Here is a 25,786-nt window from a genome sequence, read left to right on the forward strand (position 1 = left end):
TAGTCAATACACTGTTTGGCATTTGTTACGACAGTATTTCATGAAGGGTCCTCATAGAATGCTGTTGAGTTTATATGTAACTCGGCGACACCTACAACAATATGTGCAAATCGCACTAGTCCAAGTGCATCTTAAATATGTACAGTGGGGTCCAAAAGTATGAGACCACTTGAAAATCTTAGGTGTTTTTTAAATTATTTTTTAAATGTATAAAATCAAAGCTTTAAGATTTTGATGAATATAACAAAGAAATCTTATATATTGTAAAATGGATGGGAAATATTTCAGATTCTATTTCTAGATTTGTGATGTTCATCATGTGGACTTCTTGTATAGACATCTTTGGATCATCTCAATTCATGCTGGAGAACATGATTATCAAGTTTGACACAAACTTACGAAATTCATGCAGCTCGAGTGCTGCTGGCAATAAAGCAAAAACAGGAAAGTCTGAATAAAACTTTTTCACATTTACATTAATGTTATGCATACTGAGAAATTCTGAAATTCATGCACAAGCACATTGTTATATATATATCACACATTTACTTACTATTATTCACAAATTTTATATCTATCTATCTATCTATCCATCCATCCATCCATCCATCCATCCATCCAATGATTTTCACTTAGCATTACCTCAGGTTTTTGGAGTCACTATTATAGTCATAATTCATGTCACACTTTGAGGCACATTCAGTGGCATTCAGTGTTCTGTGAAGCTTCTCTGTGAAATTTAATATAATAACCAAATTACATTATGTGCAGCTGGTTGTCCAGTTTTCAAGCAACAATTTGCAAAACAAAAGCGGGATTTGGACATGTTTGTTGGCTTTCTCTTTAACACTTTAGCACATTCATGATGAGGTGTGATAAGAATGCTTACAAGATTAGGCGGGTATAATAAACACTCATAATTAATAAAGAATTCTTAACATGTTCACCATCTCCCTTCATTGTGTCTACAACCTCATTTTCATTTACCACATATAACCTACTAACTCTCATGCATTACAAATGATACAGCGGCTTTCATGTAGTGGAGTGTGTTTTTTTCGTTTGAGAGGCTGATGTGATTTTGCTGTGCTTTTAGGAGAGAGTCAGAGCTGCTGAGTCTGATCGGATTAGAGCAGTGAGAGATGGGCACTCTGGGCCTGTGCTCCCACCGTTTAGTGGGCTCAGAGCCGTAGGGTAACACTCCCCATCCCTCAGGGTGGCATGGACTTGTGGGAGCAAGAGGGCGGGGGTTGCGGTTTGGTTGGTATGGCAGTTCCTAGCCTCTCCGCATATAGTTCTGGGCCATTTTTGGGTAATGGATATTGGCCTAATTCGGCTTCGCATACATTATTTGGCATTTTCTCCCCCTCACTTTGTTTTTCCTCGTCTGCCCTTCTGTTTTTTTCTCTGGGCTATTATTAGACCAGAGAGGCTGGTGGGAGGAATAATCTGACTTAGACATTTCTTGTCATGTTTTTACTTATTGATTCTCTTTAGCTTGCCATGCGCCGCATGCATTTGTTGGCATGCACACATTAGCGCATGAGGCGCAACAAACAAGCATAAACATTGAAGATATTTCCCGGTTTCTTGCCTATATATTTGCTCATACGACGGTGGCTGTGGGTGACAGTGAAGGCCTCATGTCTGCTAGGGAGCATGTTTTACACCCGATCTTGTTAAATATAGAGATTCAGTTATTAATCTTTCATCTTGCCTCGTCTGCGATGGTATCCAGGGAGAAAACCTTAAATACACAAAGAACCAGAATGCCCTCTTTCTTTCTTTCTTTCTTTCTTTCTTTCTCTCATTCGCATTTCCATCTCTTCCACTAGCACAAACATTCAGGCTCTCTCTCATAACACATAAATGAGCACATCTAGATGCAGCATGTAGTAAAGAAAGCAAAGCAAAGCTCCTCTCTAACATGTCAATGTACTTAACTTTAATTACACTTAAATGCAATCGCATGCTTTTGCATTCAACACATGCGCCATTGATTGACTGACTCTGGCCTTAATGGAATTCAGGTTCCTCAACTGTTTCGGGCCTAAAAATAATTGTGTTTGAGGAATTGAAAGCGAAAAACTCCACAACACTGCACATATACCATCCATTTTCTATATTTATTAAAAGTACGGTCATATTTCTTAAATGTCATATCGCTAGCTACCCCCGCTCATGTCTGATTTATAGACTTTCCCGAACCACCTCGTCTTTCTCGTTCCTGCCTGCCCGCATTCGGTCTTTGGTATTCTTTTCCCTTCTCTTTCCCTTCCCACTTTGCTCTCGCCCTACTGTAATGGGAGACTTGCAATCAATAGCGCATTAGTCTGGCCGGAAACTCTGCTAGGATTAAATATGAATGACTGAGATTGCGGCTGTACCTGCCACTGAGAGCACAGGATGAGGCCTCGCAGGGGAAGGGGAGACTGTAAATATCCCACTTATGAGACAAACCATCAGGCTGGGGTGTGCTACATGCTACCCAGGTTTTATCAGGTAAAAGTCGAGAAAAGCTCTTCTGATTTTAGAGCTCACAGAGTGTTCTTCTTAAATAACACATATGATACATCCATAGCCTTGCGTTGCTATTTTGCGTGACCCTGGTTGACAGTCATTTAAGTGGATCGGTCAGTGCAGGGTGCTCAGAAAATGGAATGCCATTGGCTTTGATCAGTTTAATGGCTCAATCCATCAATAATGCTCAAATGTGCTGGAGTAACACGTTGTTTGATTTACTTTGGAGCTACATTTCATCTTAGCAGAGATGAGGCTGTTTGTGACAGATGGACTGATATTGTTCCCTTCCCCATCCCACGAGTGAACCCCTCCCTCTCCTGCTCCTTGACAGATGCAAAGGGAGGAACAGGGCCCACTTCTCTTTCTTCTCATCGATTTGGCTGCTTGAACTCTCGTGGACGGCGAGCAGGGCTGTGGGGGTTGGTGTTTCCTGCAGGTCGGGGGGAAAAACCAGAGTCATGTAAATCAGAGTAATGCTTAGTGGCTTAATGTTGATTGTCTTACAGTCAAAGTGTTACACACAAAAGCTTTCTAAAACACAATGTCCTGGAATGAAGGCAAGAGAAGGCACTTATGGTAGCTTAATTGCAAAGGAACCCATTACTTTAAAACATGCATCAGCCTGCCACGTGTACATGGATTTTCTTTATTTATTTACAGGTTTCAGTGTCTTTATATATATATACATATATTATATATATATATATATATATATATATATATATATGTGCATATATAAAAAAATATATATACATCATTTTTATTAAACCTCAAAAATGTTAGAAAATGAAATTTTTATAAGTAAATGTATGTCTAGTTCCAGATATTACAGAAAGAAATGTTTAAAACCTATAATAAACAAACATAACTACATAAATATTTATAAAGAGGGATTTATTCTTCAAATACAAATATATATAAAAATGATTTACTGTTTACTCTAAAGTGACAGTAAACTGCAAAAACACTAATCTGTAGCTTAATATATTTAATCTGAAAAAGTCACAAGGTCTACACAGACATTATACAGAAATATTCAATAATATTATTTAGTGAATAAATAACCCATCTATTTTAAATAAATAAATTCCTATTGACTTTTGTCTTTAAAGCTTTTGGAAATAGGTTTTATCCAATTTCTGGAGCTTGCACCTACTTTGAAAGTGGATAAAGGCTCTGGCATTTATCCACTTACTACATCTTAAGTTTGAATATTGTCTTCTTTACTCCTGAGATGCTGCAAAATGCAGTAAATTCAGCAGAATCATAATTCAGTTAAGCATAGGCAGGAACCAGAAATTGATTTCTCTAAATTACAGCAAAAGTAGTTAATGTTCTATCAGTTAAATACAGGAATGTGTGACTACAGTGCACATTATCAATCACGGTTTATCACTAATCAGCTTTTAAAGAGAATGTGACAGTAGAAGCTAAAATGGCAGTATAGATTTCACTATCTCTGAGTAATTGGCAAGATCTGAGCAGATTCAGGAGTCATTAGCCCAACCTCCCACTGCCCCTGGCCCATCAGCAACAGGAGAAATTCCATTAAGTGACCAACAGCTGCCCCGTGACAGATGCGGGCCAGTGCCGCTCCTCTCCACCGTTCCCTTGAGGGCTCGGGAGGGCGCTGTGGGGGGGAGGCTAGAGCAAATATGACTCGGAGGATGCAACGTATCAGAGCTTTCAGTGAAACACAATCAAATGAGCATCTGCCCCCTCCCCGCGCATGAACCAGCATCACTGCTTACCGCTCCAGACTTTAGGAAGCAAACCGTGATCTTACTGCAGACTTAATGACTCATTCTGAAATCATTCGCTTCAAATATAAGTGTACTGATTATGTCAAACATTTCCCGTGACGTTCTGATCTCACTACGTCTACAAGCACTCTATTTAGTTTTCATACTGTCCTGTCCTTCATTGCAGTAGTGGATTACAATGCAAAAAGGGGTCACAGGTCTGATACGGTCACGGACAGCAAATAATACTATGCTAATGCAAAAAATACAATGCAGCTAAGCATATAATCGTGCATGCTTAGGCGTATTAACTAAATGCTTTCCTTTTTCCTTTTGTTGTTGACGTCAAAGGCTGTGTGCCCAAAAAAAAAAAACTAAAAGAACTATAATATTTTGGATTCAAATCATCAGGGTCTTGACGACATACTAATACAGTATTTTGCCTAGTGTTTTTTCCATGTGTTAGGGTGCTAAATCACACTTCTGCTGTTGTTTATGCATTTACAATACTGTTATTATTATTATTATTCAGCCTATGTCATGTTAAAGGGATAGTTCACCCAAAAATGAACATTCTGTCGTCATTTACTTGCCGTTATGTTACTCTAAATCACTATGATATTTTGAAAAATGTCTTGTCAGTGGGGCCTTATGTGGTTTTGGATTACCCTTGGACTAGGGACTTCATTGTATTAAATGTACATGTGTATTGTATTTAAAATCTTACAAGTATATATTTTAAAAACTGTACTTGCATATAATATAAGGTAATAAAGTAATAAAAGGCCATTTAGCACATGTAAAGTACTTCATTATAATTTTAAATGTAGTGTGCTTAGTGTTAACATATTTTAAATGTAATAAATTGCAACTTCATCATTACAAATGTGTCATTACACATATATTTAAATACATGACATATAAGTTTCAATAGAAATGCCAGTAAAGTATATTTTAGTTTACCATAAATGCTTGTTAGTACATTCTAAAATACACTTTAACAGTATTTCAAAGACAATAGGAGTAATTTTGAAATTACATATAAAAATGCACTTGAGTTCTACTTAAGGAGGTCAAAAAAGGCACTCTAAAATTAAAAAGTATATTATTTCTATAATAAGTACTTTAAAGGGTTACTCCACCACAAAATGAAAATTTTGTCATTAATCACTTACCCACAATGTCGTAAAAGCATGTAACACGTAACCAAACACGTAAAAGCTTTGTTTGTCTTCGGAAAACAATTTAAGATATTTTAGATGAAAACAGGGAGGCTTGAGACTGTCCCATAGTCTGCCAAATAAATAACAGTGTCAATGTCCAGGAAAGTATGAAAAGCATCATCAGAATAGTCCATCTGCCATCAGTGATTCAACCGTAATGTTATAAAGTGACGAGAATACTTTTTGTACACGAAGAAAACAAAAATAATGACTTTATTCAACAATTCCTCTCCTCTGTGTCTCTCCAAACAGCGTAGCGTAGCACCATTTTGTCTATTCTGAGCAGGACACAGGCGGTATATGCTCTTCTGTGTCAGCTGCGCTGCGCCGATGCATGGTTTGCTTTCAAACCAAAGTTTTGAAACTGACACAGAAGAGCGTAAGCCACCTTCGTACTAGTCAGATTTGTCAAAATGGCGTTACGCTGATTTGGAGAGACACAGAGAAGAGGAATTGTTGAATAAAGTCATTATTTTTGTTTTCTTCGAGTACAAAAAGTATTCTCATCACTTCATAATATTACGGTTGAACCACTGAGGACAGATGGACTATTCTGACGATTCTTTTCATACTTTCCTAGACCTTGACACTGTTTATTTGGCAGTCTATGGGACAGTCTCAAGCCTCCCTGTTTTCATCCAAAATATCTTAAATTGTGTTCCGAAGACGAACAAACCTTTTACGGGTTTGGAATGACATGGGGGTAAGTGATTAATGACAAAATTTTCATTTTGGGATGGAGTATCCCTTTAAGTTTAAAGTATGCTAAAGCTTGCTTTTTCACAAGGGAAGTACACAATATACCATATTGACAATAATATTTAATTAATTAATTATTACAATAAAATGCCAATATGATAACATTGTCAGAAATCCTGAATCTTGCTGGGAAAAAGACGGAAAAAAGAAGACAATGACACATTGTGTAGCTGCTACTGTCCCACAAAATCATGCTGAAGACGGGTGAAAGCGAGACACTCTACCTGAACTCAAGAACAGTTAACGGTGTAGAGTTAAGTATTGGGTGTTAGAGTTTTTTGCCTGCAGGAAGTACAGATCAAAAGTAAGTTTTTTGTTTTTGTACAGTTATGGTTACAAACTTTCTCTCCACCTCCCTGCACTCATATTTTGAGTGTGATTCATTGGCCAAAATATATAATACAATATCTTGCGTATTGCATTTCATAAGGAAATTGTTGTTACTTTTGTGCTATATTTTAGTATTGTCTTGGGTTGCCACTTGATATCGAATCTATATTCTGTGTTCTTAAGTAAAACCAGTTGAGTAACACTGCTTCATCATCACACACTGTTTCATATCCAAACATGACCCCCCCCCCAGCAGGCCTTGGAGGACTACATATCAGAAAAAGAAGGTTTACAGCTGCAAAAGTAATGTCTTGGAGCAAAGCCATAGCAAGCAAGTGGTTAACGATTTTGAATAGAGCTGGCTGCGAGGGTGGGACGGGGAAGGGGGCGTGCTCTGGGCACAGGCGCGTGGCAGAGAGAGCAGGTGGATGATGGGCAGCTTAAGAGTGGGGAGAGGGGGAGGGGCGCGTCCATTTTGGAGGACACTTGGGGTTCAGAGAGACCCTGAAAAAAAAGGCAGCCCCATCTGGAAGCGGGGTGGGGGCTGGGGCGTGAAAGAGATCTAGAGGGTGGTGTCTGACACTCTCTCTTTTGTTCTTTGGTAATGCAGCAGGGATGGGGGGTGCTCTCCTGCCCGTGGGGGGAGGGGCAGTCAAACAATAGTGCTGGTCGAGGAACTGAAAGCCTTCGACGTGGAGAGGCAGAAGGGAAGAAAAGAAAGACTTGATGGAAACGCCGCCTGCCTACAGTGCACGCAATCAACTCAAAATGCAAAACTATTTTTAATTCTCCATCTGGATGTCACATGTTGCATCACATCACTGCCAAGAGTGCCACAGAGTTCAAGGATGCGTGTGTACTGCACACGCCATGGATGTATGTACTGGGTTTGTATGACAGTCGCAATGCGGTAATTCTCTTAATGTAATTGCTCGAATGATGGTCCATTACATCTCTGAGCCAGTCCACTCCCATCGGTAAAGGCTGCTCATCTTTCAAACCCAGCATAACACACACCCTCTAACAAATGACATGAAAATCCCCAGTAAGGCTGCAGTAGAAAAACCCCTAAAGCTTCACAACACTGTTTTTTTTAGATCTATATTTATTCCTTGTGATACCAAGCATCAGGTTTTAGTACTTGCGAGCCAAAGAGAGGAGAGAGATTCATTAATCTTCATTAGCATGGGATCAGCCCTGGAGTACAGATTGTTGTGAGGGGAATAGACTGCACAAAAACATATAAAGCACACAACATACATGATAGAAGTGTCTCCTGAAACGGAAACACACACAACACGCCACCAGCGTCATTCCTCAGGTCAGTGGTGGGTTGTTGCACCTGCGCTAGCAGCTCTCCTTGGTGCTGAATTAATGGGGCATGGTGCTGAGCAGAGCTATAGGGAGGAGGAAGCCTGCACTGTATGGTCATACCTCACTGACCGACCGTGGGGGATGGGGAGAGGTTACAGCGAGGAGAAGGAGAGCGGAGTGATGGCTTCGATCTAAACTTGATAAATGTGTGTCCTTGGGTGAAGGAAAACGTCAATAAATGTCTCCTGGTAATCTGCTTTTGGGTGTGGGACTTAATTTATGGGAAATAAACACAGATGTCTTGCTATTTGAAGTAATATTATGCGATTTTACAGACTATGTCTGTTCACCTAACAGTGGAAGAGCTATCTATGAAATCTGAAGAAGCCTGAATTGCAACAATGGCTTTGTTTCAGACCTATTGTTAAACTAAAGGATAGTGAGCTTGCATATCTATATTATTGCAGTATTAGGTTATTTGTAGAATTATTCAGAAAAGATTAATGAAATCTGGCTATGTGATATTTTACTTCTGGACAATGCTGCATCATTCTAGACAATAAGGTGGAGGGTTGAGTCATTATTTCCTGGCCACCGCCTTTTCAGGCACTAAGTCTCCGGCACTTGTGGAGCACATCGCTCTCTGGTGGCCATACAACAATATAACACACATCAAAGTGTGGGCCTATAACAAAAGATAAGGTAATATAACTTCAGAGATCCTCTGGGGGAAATTGAAGCACTGCTGCATTAAACATAAAACACAGGGACAGAATAATATGGATCTCTGAGTAAAGACAATATAGAAAATAAATACATAAAAAAACACATTTAGAAAAAAGGCTCAGATAGAAAGTACTGTAAATTGTGCAAAAGACCCTGAGCGGATTCATCAGTTGCGCAAGCAATGTGCAAAATAAATATATGGATATGTATATAGGTCAGTATAACTATAAATTGATGTTTATGTATACATGTGCTTTGAATAAAAAATAAGAGGATTATCACAGGATGTCGGATGAATTAAAGATATATACATGAATAAATAGCTGTGATAACTAGATTTAGCTCTGCATCGTACTAATTGCATTATATGAGTGCACCAGCAGCACTCCAAAGCTTTAATACTATTTTGTCAGGGATTATATCTCTAGATGTGTCTAAAAAATATTTAAGAGCTAAATTCTTTTTAAATTCTTCTAATTTTTTAACTATAAATTCTGTTAGGGTGGACTAAATCGCGCGGACAGTACGATTGTGAGCGAGCGTGGTATTTGTTTCTATACAAACAGTTCTTTAAAAAGCATTTCATGAAGTAACAGTTTTCAGACAAAAAAAAAAAATAAGTTACTTATTTCCTTTTCCTCGATTCTTCTCAGTCAGGCGAAGAGAAAACATAAAGCTTTGCTTGTATGTTAGCAAGTGCCACACACAGACCGAAAGCCCGGTCTGGATCGGCGTGTATGTGTGGAGCGGATCGACAAAGAGCCTCACAACTCAAAGCGTTCTGGAATCACTCCGATTCTGATCCACTCCGGGGTTTACGTTTCCTCAAAAAAAAAAAAAAAAAAAAAAAAAAAAATCCTCGAGAAATCAGACTTCGCCTCAGGCAATATCACACAACTCCACTTTGAGTCACATGAAAAAACACCAACCAACCACTGTAAAAAATAAATATTTTATATTAATATTGAATTATATATTATATCGCCTGGCATTAAGAACCTGTTGGCTGTACAACTTAACGGAATAATAAGATCTTCTGTATACTACTGTTTAAATATTTCATTAACGTGCTGTTTTTGTAGAGCATATTAAAGACATAAAAAGCCAGTCGGCTTGTGGTGTTCTTTGTAGTCTGCAGAGTTAGCATTATTCCTCTTTAAGTAGGAAAAACATTCATCACCTTGAATTATCTAGTCGCAGATCCCGAGAGAGAGACAGTAGAGAGTGAGACCGCTGGGAACCGGTTTGGTGAGGAGACAACAGCGCCATTCGCCCCCAGACCGCGAGGAGGCGCTATTATGCGCCCGACTGACACAAGGAAGCCTACGACTCCACAATAATATTACCAAAGTACAGGGAAACTGTAAGGAGCACTCCCTGTCTAGATGGGATGGCAACTTTACCCAGCGACCGGAGGGCTTTTGCGCATAAGATTAACAGGTAGGTGAACTTTACCGAGTGTTAAACAGTAGAGATGTCGTGCGATAGTAGGTTAGTTGTCCCGCGCACATCGGGAATGACTCGAATGGGAACGAGAAAGAGATCCGCCACGAGTTACTCACGGATGAACCTTTGTGTAGCTCAACAAACCGGGCTTCGCAACAGCGTGACACTGCAACCAAACTACTGCTGTTTAATACTTCTAACAGTTTAAGTACTTTGCATCGGATACATGGCGTATATCGTCTTTAAATCTTAAATAATCAGACTTCGTGTGGGAGAAAAGAGGATGCATTGAGCGCCCTGAACTGTAACGTGATATGATAGTGATATCGAAACTACTCTCTTAACTATTCAAATTGATATTTCACGGGAACGAGCCAAGGGCTGTGTGTTTCAAAACAATTCCAGTCACAGTGCAATAACACTAAAGGTTTGTTTTTTTCTTTTTAAAAGTTATTGAAACCGTTATAAACACTGGGATACTAGTCAAAATTGCTCAGTTGCTTAATAGAAACTGTCATGTTTACACATTTTATGATCATGATTTATTTGAGACAAGGCAATCTAATATATCAATATTAGACCGTTCTAACATTAGATGTTAAATATGGTAGGTGTATCTGTATTATGACATGTTTTATGGTGCTTTGACAGACCCCAATAACGTTACATAGTTGCAAACACAAAAGTAACAATTGTATGTGTGTTTTTCTTTCATTCTGTGATCATTTTAGGTAGCTATAAAGAGAGTTATAATCCAGAAATATTTTTCTACTTTTTGATTTCACCTGTTAACATTTAAAATACCTAAACTGTGAAAAATACCTATATATATATATAAAATGCATGATGTAAATAATTTTTTTTTTATGTGACTGTTTACATCAGCTATAAAATGTTCAGGTGAAATCTAAAATGTTGGCGTTATTGAATGATCGGTTAGTGTTAGAATATTTGTTTTTCACTCTCATACTGCTCATCAAGAGTTGATGCTCTACTTTAGTGGGAATCAACTCACTTTTTGCTGAGGAAGCATTTCTGGAACTTGCCTGATGGCTTCACAGAAAATGAGTGTGTCTGTGATTAAGTTCACTTGTTTACTGTTTATTTATTTGTTTGGAGCGATTGGTATGGCAGTTTTCATTCATTCTCTTAGATCAGAGCAACAGTGATAATTTGATAAGGAGATTAAAATCGCACCAGAATGCCAATGAACATGTTTAGAAGCATATGGGAAAGTGAAATCTGATCGAGATCTTGGTATGTGGAAGGACGTAAACAAACCTGCGGAGAGAGAGTCTTCAGGAGTGATCCCTTACAAGAGCACTGTACTAAGATGGTATTACCATAATACTCACATAAAAACTCTGGTTCTGGATGAGTCCATACCATGATCATATTCCATAAGGTCTGTACGTGATACTGTTGATGATGCACAGGCTTGACCTTACACTGTTAATAGACGTCACTCTTTCCAGCCGAAAGGCATAAAATCTGTGCATAGGATTGCGTTTCATGAGTTATTATCTCTCTCTGTCTTCACCTCTGTTAGAGCAGACTTATTGTTTCTTTGCGGGATGTAGGAAAGGGTGGTGCGCTCCATTCCGCCCATTGCTTTTAGAGCAGACTAGTTTTCCTCTTTCCTTTTGAGGCAGGAAATAGGAAGCCAGACTGTTTGGGAGGCATTCATATAGCTCTGATTTCTGTCCTGCAGAAGTGTGCAACACTTTAAATGTCCCACATTAATATGCGTTTATGAAAGCTCTTAATTCTCATTGCTGCTCACTGTAAAACAAACAGCGTGTTATTATTGTTTCAGCTTGACCCCGTTGGCCTGTCAGGCTTAGAGTTTGTCCGAACAGTTTTTTTCCTTCACAGTCACAGCTGTATAATCTCAGGAAATGGTTTGTCAGTGAAGAGGCTTGACCCCTGGGAGGGGGCCACATCCGCTCTTTGGGCCACTTCGGGGCTGGTTGAAGGACAGGGCCTGATGCTGTAGTCAGCAGAGTTTTGTTAGCTGAGTCTGGATTTGTGCTTGGAGATCAAGACAACAGTGCAACAGTAGTTAGGTTTAGAAAGTGTAAAAGTATTTGCCCAAGACTCACCGCCACATTGCTAGGGGGGTGTTATTGGTTGCCAGGTTTTAAAATATTAACAAGTGTGCATTGCTATGCACTTGTAAGTGTGTTCTGGGTGGGTTATAAGATGTTCCATTAGGATGCATTAGGGCTGTAAAAAAGATTTTACATCCCTTGGATGCATAATATATATTTTATCAGTTATCAGCCATGGCATGAAAGTATGAAGCTTGCACAAACAATGCAGAACAAACTGCTGAAATACATGTAGTTACATAGAATTGAGGCTGTCACAATATCATACTTTCACTCAAGATTATCAAAAAAAAAAATAATAATAAAAATAATAATAAAAAAAAAGTATTACTGCAATATCTGTAGAAATTTTGGGGGGAAAATATTGCTTTCCATCAAATTCGTCTTTAACTTTGTTTATTTTGAGTTTTCTCTTTTTTGGCCAATGAATTGCACTTGAAATATGAGTATAGGGAGGTGGAGCATTAAACAAAAGCATTAAAAATATATTTTTAATCTGTATGCCCTTCATATTGGGGTTTGTGACCCACACTGTTTCTGTATATACATGCTTCAATATTAGTATGCAAAAAAAACATTAAGGCAAAAGATTAATATGTCTAAATTCATAGTATTCATAAAACAGTAGGCGAAAAGAACCCGGATGATCTACTATTTCTGCTGAGATTCTGAAGTGTGCATCTGATGGACACTTTATTATCACATGAGGCCACGCGAGAGGATTTATGAATAGAGTAAAGCGACACAGCTAATGCTGGTAGGTCACATGACAATGAGAACATGACAAATGTAATAGGTTAGGATTAAATTCATACTACGCATACTTTCTACATGATTTTGGACACAGCTAATGTTCTTTGTTTCTGTTTTATGATGGATGGCATGGGATCCAGCATTAAGGTGCAGGTATACTGCCAACTACTAAGGTGGTGTGTCAACCAGATAGTTACTGCCGCTGGATTATGTGTGGTATTAACGTGATATCAGTATTTAATTTTTTAAATGTCACAGTTATCATCAATACCGGTATACTGCAGCACTCCTATAGTACATACGAAAACAGATCCATGCTGATATTTGCTTTAAATCCCCAACTCTTAAGTTTGAGCTGTAGTAATAGAGATACTTGCCTTAGCAAGCAGCAGTAATGATGGGCTGTGTGTGTGTGTTTTGAAGGGAACTGGAGCATCTGCAGCTGTGTGTGTGTGTGTGTGTGTATGTTTGTCTGTGAGAGCGAGACAGTTTGAGTTTGTTGGCGGGCAGCTGCAGGCTATCTTGGAGTGGATGAAGGGGTTAGTGGGTTAGTGGGCTTTGTTGAGCATTAAAGCCTCTCATTTGCTTTTAGTTCCCAAATTGTCAGAGCGGTGGCGTCCTGCCTGCATTCTGCCACCGGCTCAGCATCTCTTCAAACGTTTGACCATCTAAGCAGATGCTGGCCACTATATCTGATATGAACCCTTCACGCTGCCTGTGCCTGATTCATTGTGATCTTGATCATCTTTAATATATTTAGTCATTGTATATGAGCTCCTGATGTGATTGTATGAAATCAAGTCAATATAATAAATGTTCCTTTCTGTGTCTCTCACAGGACAGTAGCGTCTGAGGTCAGGAAGCAGGTTTCCCGGGAATATGGCTCTCCACAACTGTCCAAAAAACGTCCTGGAGCTCATCAACTGGTTAGTGTTTATTCATGTATATTTCTGCTTGTTTGCACACAGCCTTATGGTCTCCTGCCAGGTCTTGATTAAGACTGAGGGCGTAATTTAATGCAATTTAATACGTGCTTTGAAAACAAACCGGGGTGCAAGACTTTTATACACACTTTAGGTACTGTTACTATATTAGATATAATAATATTTTGCAATATTAATGTTTTTACTGTATTTTTTTTTCAAATAAATGACCTTTGGTGAGCACAAGAGACTTCCTTCCAAACACAAGTACGCTTAAGTTCTCAAGCAAAGCGTTCTCATTTCTTTAAATTTCAAATGATAAAACAATAGTTATACTGTTCAAAATGAAAACAAAAGTATTTGCACACTTTCTTGTTGTCAGAGTGTACCATGTTTATAGTTAATATGATTATCTCCACCTGTGGTTATGTCTGTTTGGACACCTGTGTGAAATCAAGTAGAAATGACTTCATACAGTCAACAGAAAATCACCTTCACACCAGTTGATCAGAAGTCATTGAGTCAAGGATGGCTCTGAAAAGTTAGTTCAGAGAAAAGGACTTGCACACTGTGTTTGCCAGTCGGTTGGATGTTTTGTATCTAATGCAATGCTATGACATTTTTAAGTGTGATCAAAGTGATCAAGTCATTTTTGGGACCTCTGTATATATGTGATTATAGATAGGAGTGAAAAGGGGAAGTGGAAATGACCACAAGCCACAATCACTTCCCTTTCTTTTCCCCAACACAAGGTTATTTTGACGTTTTTCTGTACCCTTTTTGCATATGCAGTGTTGGTAACTGTGAAAGTATGACTTCATAAGCTGCGAGCATCTCATTTTGTAGAGTAGTTAAAACGCAGTCAAACATCGATCCATATTGAAAAATCATTAGCTACACTACATTTTACAAACACCTTGTAGATAACTGCACTGAAACTATTTCAGTTGATCATATTACACAGAATCAAATTTTGGAGTTAAAAAGCATTATGTCTAATTGCACTATGAAAATATGCTGTAACTAAAATAAAAAATAAGATGAATGCTTTAACACATAATTAAAAAAAAACTGCCAGTATATTTTCAGAGTGAAGGAAAAGGTTGAAAATAGTCTAAAAAATATTTAATTATTAAACTAAATTATTTTTTTTGTGGCAAATCTTTACTGTAGTTGAGCATAACATTTCATTAAAAAAAGGTTAGTGATATTAAAAATATATATATATATTGAGCAAGGATGCTTTAAATTGATCAAAAGTGAGAGTACAGACATTTATAATGTGACAAGATTTATTTATCAAATAAATAACTTTCAGTTCATCAGGAATTTTTGATTGAATTTGATCAAAAGTAAACAAATCTTCAGATGATGAAGTTTAATGGTGTCGAAATTACACTAGTAAAAATAAGTATCATTTCTTAGACCCACAGGTATTCATTTTCAATGTGAGTCTGGGTTCTGTGGTGACACATGTACGATTCTAGGTGCCTCTGACGGAGGTGGTGGAGCCAGTGGACTATGAGGAGTACGTTAGCAGCCATCCACCAGGAGCGGAGCCCGGACCCCTCCGACAGCTGCTGGAGTTCCCCAGCGATGACCTGGAGCTGCTGCTGCAGGAAAGAGAGTGCGCCACGATAGAGCCTCCCGTCCCGGAGGAGGAGTGAGTCGCTCATCACACACAAACACACACACCACACTATAATGAACCTTGCCCTTCCTCACGCCCTCACTGCTAAACAGGTAATCTCATCATCTTGCTAAAGCCATGCTGTGCTGCCTGTAAGTGCACTGAGGGTATCTGGGGGTTTGACGTTATCTCTTTTTGCACTCACTGTTGATAGATCACTGGACCCCAGAGTGAGGGATGCCCTGGGGGTCTACACTGACAACTGGCTCATCATCCAGAGGAAGTGAGTATTCTTCCTTCTACATGAGCTTTGACTAAAAAAATACACACACAGTACCAGTCGAAAGTGTGGAACGTTTGGACCTACTTTTTTCTTTTTTATTTAAGAGTAATAGTAAAACCATCAGAATTGTGGAAGAACACAAATTGAAGTATTGCGATTATTCAGTGAGCAAAAAAAAAAAAATATTCATGAAATCAAAACATCTTAGCTGCTCTTCCAGCTTTGCACACTTTCTCTCAGTAAGCTTACTGAGGTGCATCCTGGGATGTTTCACACAGATACAGTTTATGTTGTGTACAAAACTAATTTGAATAATAAAAGAGGTCTTGCTTAAAAGCCTTTAAACCAAAAGGTTTCAGTTTGATACTAAGCATCATTTGAGTGGGTCTCTGTGAGATGTTGCTTTGACTGGTAGTGTACAGCATAAATACTTACTGGGGGATAAGTTAAGTAGAAAGTAGAAACATGCTGCTTTGTGGTCTGTCAGGTATCAGCGATACAGCACAACACAGACGCCTCATAACTCTGAGCGGCAGCGGGAGAAACAGAAAGGACTCGTCAAGCAAACCTTTGAGCTGGATGAGGCCACCATTGATCGTCAGGATGAGCAGGTAACTGTCTGACAAGTAAAACAGTAAACACATGCAGTACATAGAATGTGGTTGGAGATGTGGCCTAATGGTGACACATTAAGTCACGGGCGACACAGGCTTGTGTTATTTTCCAGTCGCATTCACTCTTTTTCTCCCAATCATTTACTGTCATAGCTGCAACTCTATGTATAAGTGGTTAAAAAAATGCCTGAAGTAATAATAAAAATCTCAACTGAACAAAGTCTCTCAAGCTATTTTGTTTTGTTTTATTAAATCAAAATAAATTGATAAATGATCATTACAAAATAATAATAATAAATAAAATCCTCAAGTAAGCAAAAAGTCTTAAACTAATTATTTTTTTGTACAATTTCTTTGCAATTATTTTTTAATTAAATGGAAGTCTCAATGTATTTTCTTTTATAATTTTTAATTTTTTTTATCTATTGTTAAATGAAAATTTTAGTAATGAAACACATAAATGGTAATTATGGGCTTTGTAAAATAATACATGGCTTTGTAATTGTTATATTATAGTCTAATTTTTTTGATTTAAAATCAAAGTTTACATTTACAAAGTGACAAATAGGCAGTAAATAATAATAAAAATCCTTGAGTGAGCAAAAAGTCTCAAATTTATTTTAATATTTATTTCATTGCATTTATAATTTAATTAAATTGAATGTTAGAAGTCAAACTTGAAATTGCCGGGATACATGATCACATGAACAAAGTCTCTCAAACTATTTAGTTTTATTATTAGATTTTCTAAATGATTTATTATTCAAATTAAAGGATGTTATAATTAAACAATGAGAAAATACCCATATAACTGATGATAATGGTCTTTGAGAAATAATAAATGGTTGTAAATACAATATTTTATTTTATTGTTTTAAAGGTAAGTAGGTTAAAGGGCTAGTTAAACCAAAACTGAAAATTTTGGTTTCATTTCCTTATCCTCGTGTTGTTCCAAACCTGTATGACCTGTATCAACACAAACAACACAACACTTTCTGAACACAAAAGAAGATATTTCTTCAATTGCTGGTAGTTATTGACTTGGTATTTTATTTATTTCTATACTGGAAGTCATTGGCTACCTGCAGTTGTTTGGTTACCATCATTCTTCAAAATATATTTTTTTGTATTCCACTTAGAAAGAAACAGAATTATAAATTAACTATCCTGTCAAACTATAATCAGCGGTTATTGTTATGGTCATTATAAACATGTCGTTATAACTTTAAGAAGGCTTGTCCTAATGCAGAGTTTGTCTGTGGCAGGATGACTCAAAGAGGCACTCAGTGTCGCTGGATGACACGCCGCGGGGAAGCTGGGCCTCCAGTATATTTGACCTGAAAAACTCCACTCCTGATGCGCTGCTGCCTTCCGTGCTGGAGCGCACGGCTGCAGAGGACATGGACCGTCGCAACGCTGAGAACCGCCAGCAGGGCCGCCACGCTGATCTGCTGGGACTTTACCCCGCGCCTGATGAGGTCTGAAATCATTAAAAACAGTGTAGTGAGACAGAAAGTTCAGGACTATGTGAGAAAGAAAGTAGTCTTCTGTGTAGGAGACGATGAGTAACGCTCAACACTTTTATGTAGGAGAGCTGTCAAACGCTGAAGTTCAAAAGCAAAGACATCTCTCTGATGATCCAGCTGTGATTTTGTTTGATCTTGTCAAACATCTTCTTTGTCTTTCCTCCGTCTCTTGTTCCTCCGCATCGTCGCTGCTCATTCTCTCGCTTTATGTCTGTGTACACATTGTTTCTGATGACTGAGCAAACGTTGCCATGGCGCTGACTGAGTCATGATGACGGTTCTTTGTGTTTGACAGGATGAGGCCGTCGAGAGGTGTGCCATCCCAGAGGTGCCCAAAGAGCACAGCGGCCAGAGGATCATGGTCAAGTGTTTGTCTCTCAAGTAAGCCTCTCAGCTAGTCATTCTGGAGTGGTTGAATTGTTGGTCGTGTTGCAAAAACTATTACAAAGATGAAGAATAGCAGGCAACAGAAAAAAACTGTGTTTGTACAATGACAAAAAGTAATGAAACTATAAATGTACACAAAAAATTGCAGAAACTCAAAACAATAACACAAGAAAATGACTTGTTTTTGTGTTTCAGTCTGTCAGAATAACTTCCTTGTCACTGTAAATCACTGAACGGTCCTATTATTCCGTTGGTGACTGTTTTCATTGATTGCTATGTAACACACCTTCTGATTACACATCCACCCTGAACAGTTAAGCCAGCTGCAGTATGATCTGACTTGCTGTGGTTTTTCTTCTAGATTTGAGATTGAAATCGAGCCAATATTTGGAACACTGGCTCTGTATGATGTCAGAGAAAAGAAAAAGGTATGACTGTGTGTTCTTAACCTTGAAACGTTTGGATAGATCCTGAAAAGTTTGTGGGTTCAAAGCAGGTTCCTGTAAATCACTAATGAGATCATGATCAATCATATGACGTTTCCCTTTCACATCCACGCTCAGATTTCAGAGGATTTTCACTTTGATCTGAACTCGGACCAGATGAAGAGCTTGCTCCGACCCCACAGTCCCCACGTAGCTATTTCCACACTGGCCCGATCTGCTATCTTCTCCATCACATACCCGTCTCCTGACATCTTCCTAGTCATTAAGGTATGACCAGCAGGGGGCGCAGTGCCACGTGTCCTTTAGAGGGTACTGAAGGTCAGAGTAGGACAGGAGTAACTGCAGATCATGATAATGAGGATTTGTTTTTGTAGAATTTTCTTACTGTGCTAACATTTTCAGTGGCCCTAACACAAAAATATGTACATTTTATAGCATATAAATTTTCTGTATTTTTGTTCCAGTATACGCTACCTTTAAAAAGTTTGGGTCAATACGATTTTTTTTAATACATAAATACTATTATTCAGCAAGGACACTTAAAACTGATTAAAAGTAACAGTAAATACATTTATAATGTTAAAAAAGAATTTATTTCTGTTTTAAATAAATGCCGTTCTTTTGAACTTTCAATTCATTAAAGAAACATGAAAAAATGAATCGCAGTTTCTTGAAAAACAGCAAGCCGCGCAACTGTTTTCGGCAATGAATTTTAAAGCTTATCAAGACATTTTACAGGAGTCATGACTTCAAGCTTTAGAGAGGAGTCAAACCACAAAAGCAATATTAACAAAAGAAGAAAAAGCACATTTTCCTGAGTCCTGACCTTAAGCTAATTTAGATGCTGTTGCATAACCTAAAGAGAGTTGTGCTATAAAGACAGCTGGTAAATATTGATAAGCTGAAACAGATTTGTTGGCAGGGATGGTCCAAAATTGCTCAAAAGTCTAATAAGCAGCTAAATTTAGTGGAGGTTTTGCTAAAGTTACTCAATTCAAGGTTTCACTTACTTTCTCCACCCTGTATTTTGAATGTATATTAAAAGTATATTCAGTAAAGATATGAAAAGTACAATTTGTGTATTATTAGTTTAGTCAGATTGTGTTTATCTATAAATGTGAGTTGAATAAAGTCAGGCCTTATTATGTGGATATTAGTTATTATTGGTGCTTAATTAATAATAATGGTTCTTATTATTATCAATGTTGAAAACAGTATTTGCTGCTTAATATTATTCGTCATACTTTTTCTTTTTAGGATTCTTTTATGAATAGAAAGTTAAAAAGAACATCGTTTATTTAAAATAGTAAAGACATTTATAAGGTTACAAAGGATTTCTGTCACTTTTGGTCAATTTAATGTGTAATATTAAGCAGCAAAACTAAGAAATGTTTCTTGAGCAGCAAATCAGCATATTAGAATGATTTCTGAAGGATCGTGTGACACTGAAGACTGGAGTAATGATGCTGGAAATTCAGCTTTGCATCATAGAAATAAATTACATTTTAAAAAATATATTAAAATAAAAATTAAACATCTATATCTAGCCCCACACATCCTTATTGTTAAGCAACTGTATTTGTGTTTCAGCTGGAGAAAGTCCTTCAGCAGGGAGACATTGGCGAATGCTGTGAGCCCTACATGGTCATGAAGGAATCAGACTCCACTAAGGTACGAGTGTACATTTACGTGAGGGTTTTTGCATGAGTATTTCATCAGACACATTTGGCATGATTATGGTATCCTCTGGGGATTTCTCAACTTGATCTGGACTGCTGCAATATTTGTTAATCTTTTTCAATATGAGCAAGGTCCAGTAGATGCTGCAGCCTGTAACTGTCACTGTATAATTCTGCTGCCAAGTTGCTTTTTTGGCTGTTTGAAATGGCATGATATGTGCTGCTCGCCCATTACCTTTACACAGGGCTTGTGTAACTAACCAGATGGATATTCTGAAATGATTCAGTGGTTTTCACCTGTGTGTGTGTATGCATGCAGCATAAGGAAAAGCTGGAGAAGTTGAGGGCTCAGGCTGAGCAGATGTGCACCAGGCTGGGTCGTTTCCGCATGCCCTTCGCCTGGACTGCGATTCATCTGCTGAACATCGTCAGCAGTGTTGGAGGGCTGGACCGCTCAGATTCCGACTCAGACACGGGTATTAACCAAAGTCAACACATTTGAACTTAGCAAAGAGTTTACTTTTTATTGGTTTTGGTCTTATAACAGTCACCTTGAACATGTCTCTGAATGGAACACACACAAGGACTGATATATTTACAACTATTCATAATTTTTAAGATTAATGTGCTCCATTATTTTGAGACATTTTGATCCAGAAATACATCCTCAAGGTATTTTATTTTTCATGTAAATGTGATGTAATGCAGTGAAATGTTTTCCTGGTGCCACAGTGCAACAACAAATTAAGGACGCGCACACACGCACATAATAAAAATATAAAATAATCAAATATAAGAAGCTATCGAGAAATATGATGTGAATAAAACAAAACAAAATATAGTAGGTAAATAAAATAGAATATAGCAGTGAAAATAGTACAGACTTGTATGCAGCAAAGAAAAAGGGAAAGTCTTAGCTTTTTACACTGTACCATTTCTGAAATATTATTATATAGTTCCAGGACTGTGAAGATTCTAAACAATTTTTGTAAATGATTTAACATATTAGGAAATTTATTCAAACGTACGTTAAATAACTACGACATCACTAACAATTCAAGTTCATATATAAAAATATATAGTGCATATATTGAAAAATATATTCATTTTAATATGTATATGAGATAGTAATATATTTAATATGTGATAAATGTAATGTTAGGTGACAAGTTCTGTACAAGCTGTTTTGTTGACATCTTCTGTGATTTAATCATTTGAGATTATACTTCTCAGTAAGTTTATCCGTATCTTTAAACAAACCCTCGTGTATTTTTCATGCTGCATCTTGCAGTAAAGACGCAGAATATGAGGAAGAGAGCAGTATGCCCTACATGTGCTATTCTGGCACGCACTACATAAAAGAGCATCAAAACAATAGTTTATTATTTGAATTTCCTGATAAAATTAACTGAATTTGAATGCTGTTGTTTTAAAAAGCAACTAAACACCAAATGATAAATTATAGAAGAAATAATTCCACCCAAAAGTTTGCTGAAGATGTATTTACCTTCAGGCCATACAAGATGTGGCTGAATGTGTTTTTTCATCAGAACAGATTTGGAGAAATTTAGCGTCGCATCACTTGCTCACCAATGGATTCTCTGCAGTGAATGGGTGCCGTCAGAATGAGAGTCCAAACAGCTGATAAAAACATCACAATAATCCACAAGTAATCCACATGATTACTTTTGTCACAATTGACAAAAATATGCACAGATCAAGCACCATTTACAAACGAAAACGGAAGCGACGGTTTGGAATTAAAAACGCCCCGATAGATTTGTTTATTACAAACATGCAGCTTTTCACTTCACGAGACATTAGTTGATGGACTGGAGTCATGTGGATTACTTGTGGATTATTGTGATGTTTTTATCAGCTGTTTGGACTCTCATTATGACGGCACCCATTCACTGCAAAGGATCCACTGGATCCTATATTCACAATGTTGGTTAATTTTGTATAGCTAACAAAGTAATGTTGAATATAAATAATCTATATGTCATCCAGCCCTAGTTGCATGACACTAAACAGCATTTTCTCATTCCCTACAGAGCGTAAGGGGACGTGGAATGAGAGGAAGAAGAAAGGATTTGAGAGGATGAGTGTTGGAGAGGACATGTGCAACTTCACTAACTTCCGTCCAGCGACTCTCACTGTCACCAATTTCTTCAAACAGGTCAGTTCTCTATTCATGCACATTTCTGACAGTAGTGTATTAGCACGATATATTATTTAGCCACTGAATGAGTTCTGAGAGTTTCTGTACTGCTGCAGGAGGGGGACAGACTGAGTGATGAAGACTTATATAAGTTCCTTGCAGACATGAGGAGGCCGTCATCTGTCCTGCGTCGACTCAGACCTGTGACTGGTATCTGTCCGCACTTATTTTTACCACATCGGTTCAATTATTTAAACTTTTTCTCACAGTCTGTCGGTCTCTTTCTGTCTAGCTCAGTTGAAGATAGACATCTCCCCGGCTCCAGAGGCCCCTCACTACTGTCTGTCTCCAGAGCTGCTTCATGTGAAGCCTTACCCTGACCCACGTGTGCGCCCCACAAAAGAGGTGCTGGAGTTTCCCGCTCGCTACGTCTACACCCCACACACTACCTACAGGTCAGCCCACACACATTCATGACTAAGAGATGCTAATACATCTAAAGGATTGTCATAGGATTGTCTTGTGTGAAGAAAAGACAAAAATTTAAGCTGTTATTCATTGGTCGTCTTCAGTTAACATCAAAGAAATAAATTACATTAAAAATATATTACAATGGAAAACATTGTAACTAGTGGTCGACCGATATATCGACAAGGCCGATATATCAGCCGATAATTGACTTTTTGCAAATATCGGCATCGGCCGATAAGTTTTTTTTGTTTGGCAATCTAATTTCAAAAACCTTACAAACTTAGTCGAATCCAGCTGTGAGATCTTATGAAGTGTGGATGTGTGTCCTGCACGATTGCGTGTTCTCTGTGTGACCGTCGGTCCGTGTGAATTGAATGCTGACAGGAGGAGAGTTCAGCTTCAATGACATGTGCGATCGACAAACTTTAAGCTCGTGATTTCAAATTATGCTGCGCTTCATGCTTTTGCCCAATGTCATATTCATGTCATTTTCACTGTGTGTTGTATGCAAAATGAGTGTTACCCTGGCTTTATTTGAAAAAAAAAAAAGTGATTCCCAATGCACACAAACTTCCCAGAATACTGAGTGCCCTCTTGGTTACAGTGTTTACATCCTTTTTATTTATATTTTTATTAAATATTTGTTTATTTGTGAAAAATACTTTGTCACTTAAAGTATAAGCATGTTTATTTTACACTTTTTTTTTTTTACCCATTTCAAATTATTTAAAAATTTTTAAATACAATGAATACAAATGATTCATTGAACAAGTTTAGTTGACTAACTTACAAAAAATTCTTATTATTAAATGTAGCTAAAATAAATTGTTTGCAACCACTTACCTTACCTATACTAAAATTTAGTATAATTTTTTTCAGTGACATTAAATAAAATTATATCGGCCATTGGCCACCCTGCTTACCAAGATATCGGCATCGGCTATTAAAAAAACAATATCGGTCGACCACTAATTGTAACATTCAAAAAAAAAAAAAATCTTGCTGACCTCAATCTCTTGAAGTGTCAAATCAACATCCAATTTACTTGTATGGAAAACATTTGCTTTTGTGTTAGATGGTATAAATCATTTAGCAAAAATTATTGATTAGTTTCATATTTGCCCACCTATACAACCATGGTCACGTCATCATTGTTTCTTCTATGGAGAAGGTTATAAACACTTATGAAAAGAAATTTCATTTATTTAAAACTATGTACTTATTTATCGTACATAGAAAGACCAGTAACATTTATGTAGAAAGTAAATAAAACTTAAAAAAAAAAAAATGTTTTAAAACAGAAAGAGGAGACACATCACTTTTTCCTTCAGTTATAAGTTAAAAAGTATTAAGTTATTAGTTGCATACATATATTATTATAATTATGCTATTATATACATGATTCACTACAAAAAAAGCAGCTAAATATTTGTAACAGGGATTTCATGCAGCAATTCACAGGTTCAAATGTTTTACACAGAAATTCACTGTCCTTATGTTTCATAATTGAAGCCCAATGTGAGTATAAAATGCATGGCAAAGAGATCATGTAGTAAGTGAGATCCATTTGCAGTGCTGTGAATGGAGTGTTGATGAGTGTTGATTGCGCTTCCTCCTTGTAGGTGATTTAAATGGTTACACCATATTCTGAAATGAGAACCAAGTACTGACATGAACTGTTGGTGTTACAGGCGATCACATGTTTATTAGTAAGTCTACAGTAAGGCTTACCTGTTTCTGTAAATCAGCCAGCTGCTGGTTTTGATTCTCCAATTTCAGTTTCTGTTCTTGTGTCCACTTCATCAGCTCCTTCAGGCTAGAGATGTTTTTAAGTGGTGTGCCCTGTCAGAAGGAGAAAATCGGTTATTTCCAGATAAAACTGTCGGTGTGTTCGGTGAAAGGCAGTTCTGGAGCTTCGCTACCTTGATTGTGTCTGGGACAGAGCTGTTTAGGTTTTCCTCCAGGCTGGTTAGTTTTTTCTTCAGCTGTGTCTCTTCCAGCTCCACCCTGGTGACTGTTTCTCTGTTCTCATGGATTTGAATCTTCAGTGCTTTCATCTGATCCTGCAAACACACCAGCTGTTGAGCACACTGATCCAACTCCTTCTGGACCCACAGATCCCAGTACACTAACTGAGACATAGGAATTACTATAGAATTATAATATACTAGTGAATGAATATAATGAAACAATAAAATTAAAAATCAAATGTACATTGTATTAATGATTTAAATCTTATGCAATATTTACTCAATTTTCTCTATATGTAGATAGAGAGAGAGAGAGTTAAGTAAAAATATATTGTAATATTTACATTATATATTAAATATATACATATATTTTCACATTGAATCTCCTGATTAATGTGGACACAACATAAAGAAAGTATTTTAAATAGTTTATATTTGTTCAGTGGCATCTTTTTTTTTTTTTTTTTTTGCTATGAATCAAGGCCAGTATACCTGATACCATTACTGATATGGATGTCTCTAATAAATTAAATAAATACCAAATACAAATATTTTTACAACATTCAAAAAAAAAAAAAAATGTAAATTATCTACCAAAGTAAGATCCTTGGAAAGGGATTGTTCATTAGTAAGTGGGTTTTTTTATATATATATGTATATGTACAGTGTGTGTCTATGTTCGTATGTATGATATATGTGTGTGTGTATATATATATATATATATATATATATATATATATGTGTGTGTGTATATATATATATATATATA

At 37.3% G+C, this 25,786-nt stretch overlaps 1 protein-coding gene across 6 annotated transcripts in view; it reads left to right on the top strand.

Moving 5' to 3' along the window:
• Positions 1–9,906: 9,906 nt before the first annotated feature.
• Positions 9,907–25,786, top strand: part of LOC109110284 (dedicator of cytokinesis protein 7-like) — a 44,807-nt gene continuing 28,927 nt past the window's right edge. For 4 of the 6 annotated variants that reach the window (XM_042718799.1, XM_042718829.1, XM_042718819.1 and 1 more), the window contains exons 1-14: positions 9,907–10,057; positions 13,766–13,853; positions 15,338–15,513; positions 15,695–15,763; positions 16,251–16,374; positions 17,643–17,855; positions 18,199–18,284; positions 18,652–18,718; positions 18,854–19,003; positions 20,327–20,407; positions 20,735–20,891; positions 22,470–22,594; positions 22,693–22,786; positions 22,869–23,031. In XM_042718799.1, the coding sequence (XP_042574733.1) occupies positions 10,008–10,057; positions 13,766–13,853; positions 15,338–15,513; positions 15,695–15,763; positions 16,251–16,374; positions 17,643–17,855; positions 18,199–18,284; positions 18,652–18,718; positions 18,854–19,003; positions 20,327–20,407; positions 20,735–20,891; positions 22,470–22,594; positions 22,693–22,786; positions 22,869–23,031 (1,643 nt within the window). In that variant the 5' untranslated portion in view covers positions 9,907–10,007. The remainder of the gene's footprint in view (positions 10,058–13,765; positions 13,854–15,337; positions 15,514–15,694; positions 15,764–16,250; positions 16,375–17,642; positions 17,856–18,198; positions 18,285–18,651; positions 18,719–18,853; positions 19,004–20,326; positions 20,408–20,734; positions 20,892–22,469; positions 22,595–22,692; positions 22,787–22,868; positions 23,032–25,786) is intronic. The other 2 variants (XM_042718809.1, XM_042718843.1) reach the window with 1 other exon arrangement.

Source organism: Cyprinus carpio, chromosome A3, assembly GCF_018340385.1.
Source record: "Cyprinus carpio isolate SPL01 chromosome A3, ASM1834038v1, whole genome shotgun sequence".
NCBI lineage: Eukaryota > Metazoa > Chordata > Actinopteri > Cypriniformes > Cyprinidae > Cyprinus > Cyprinus carpio.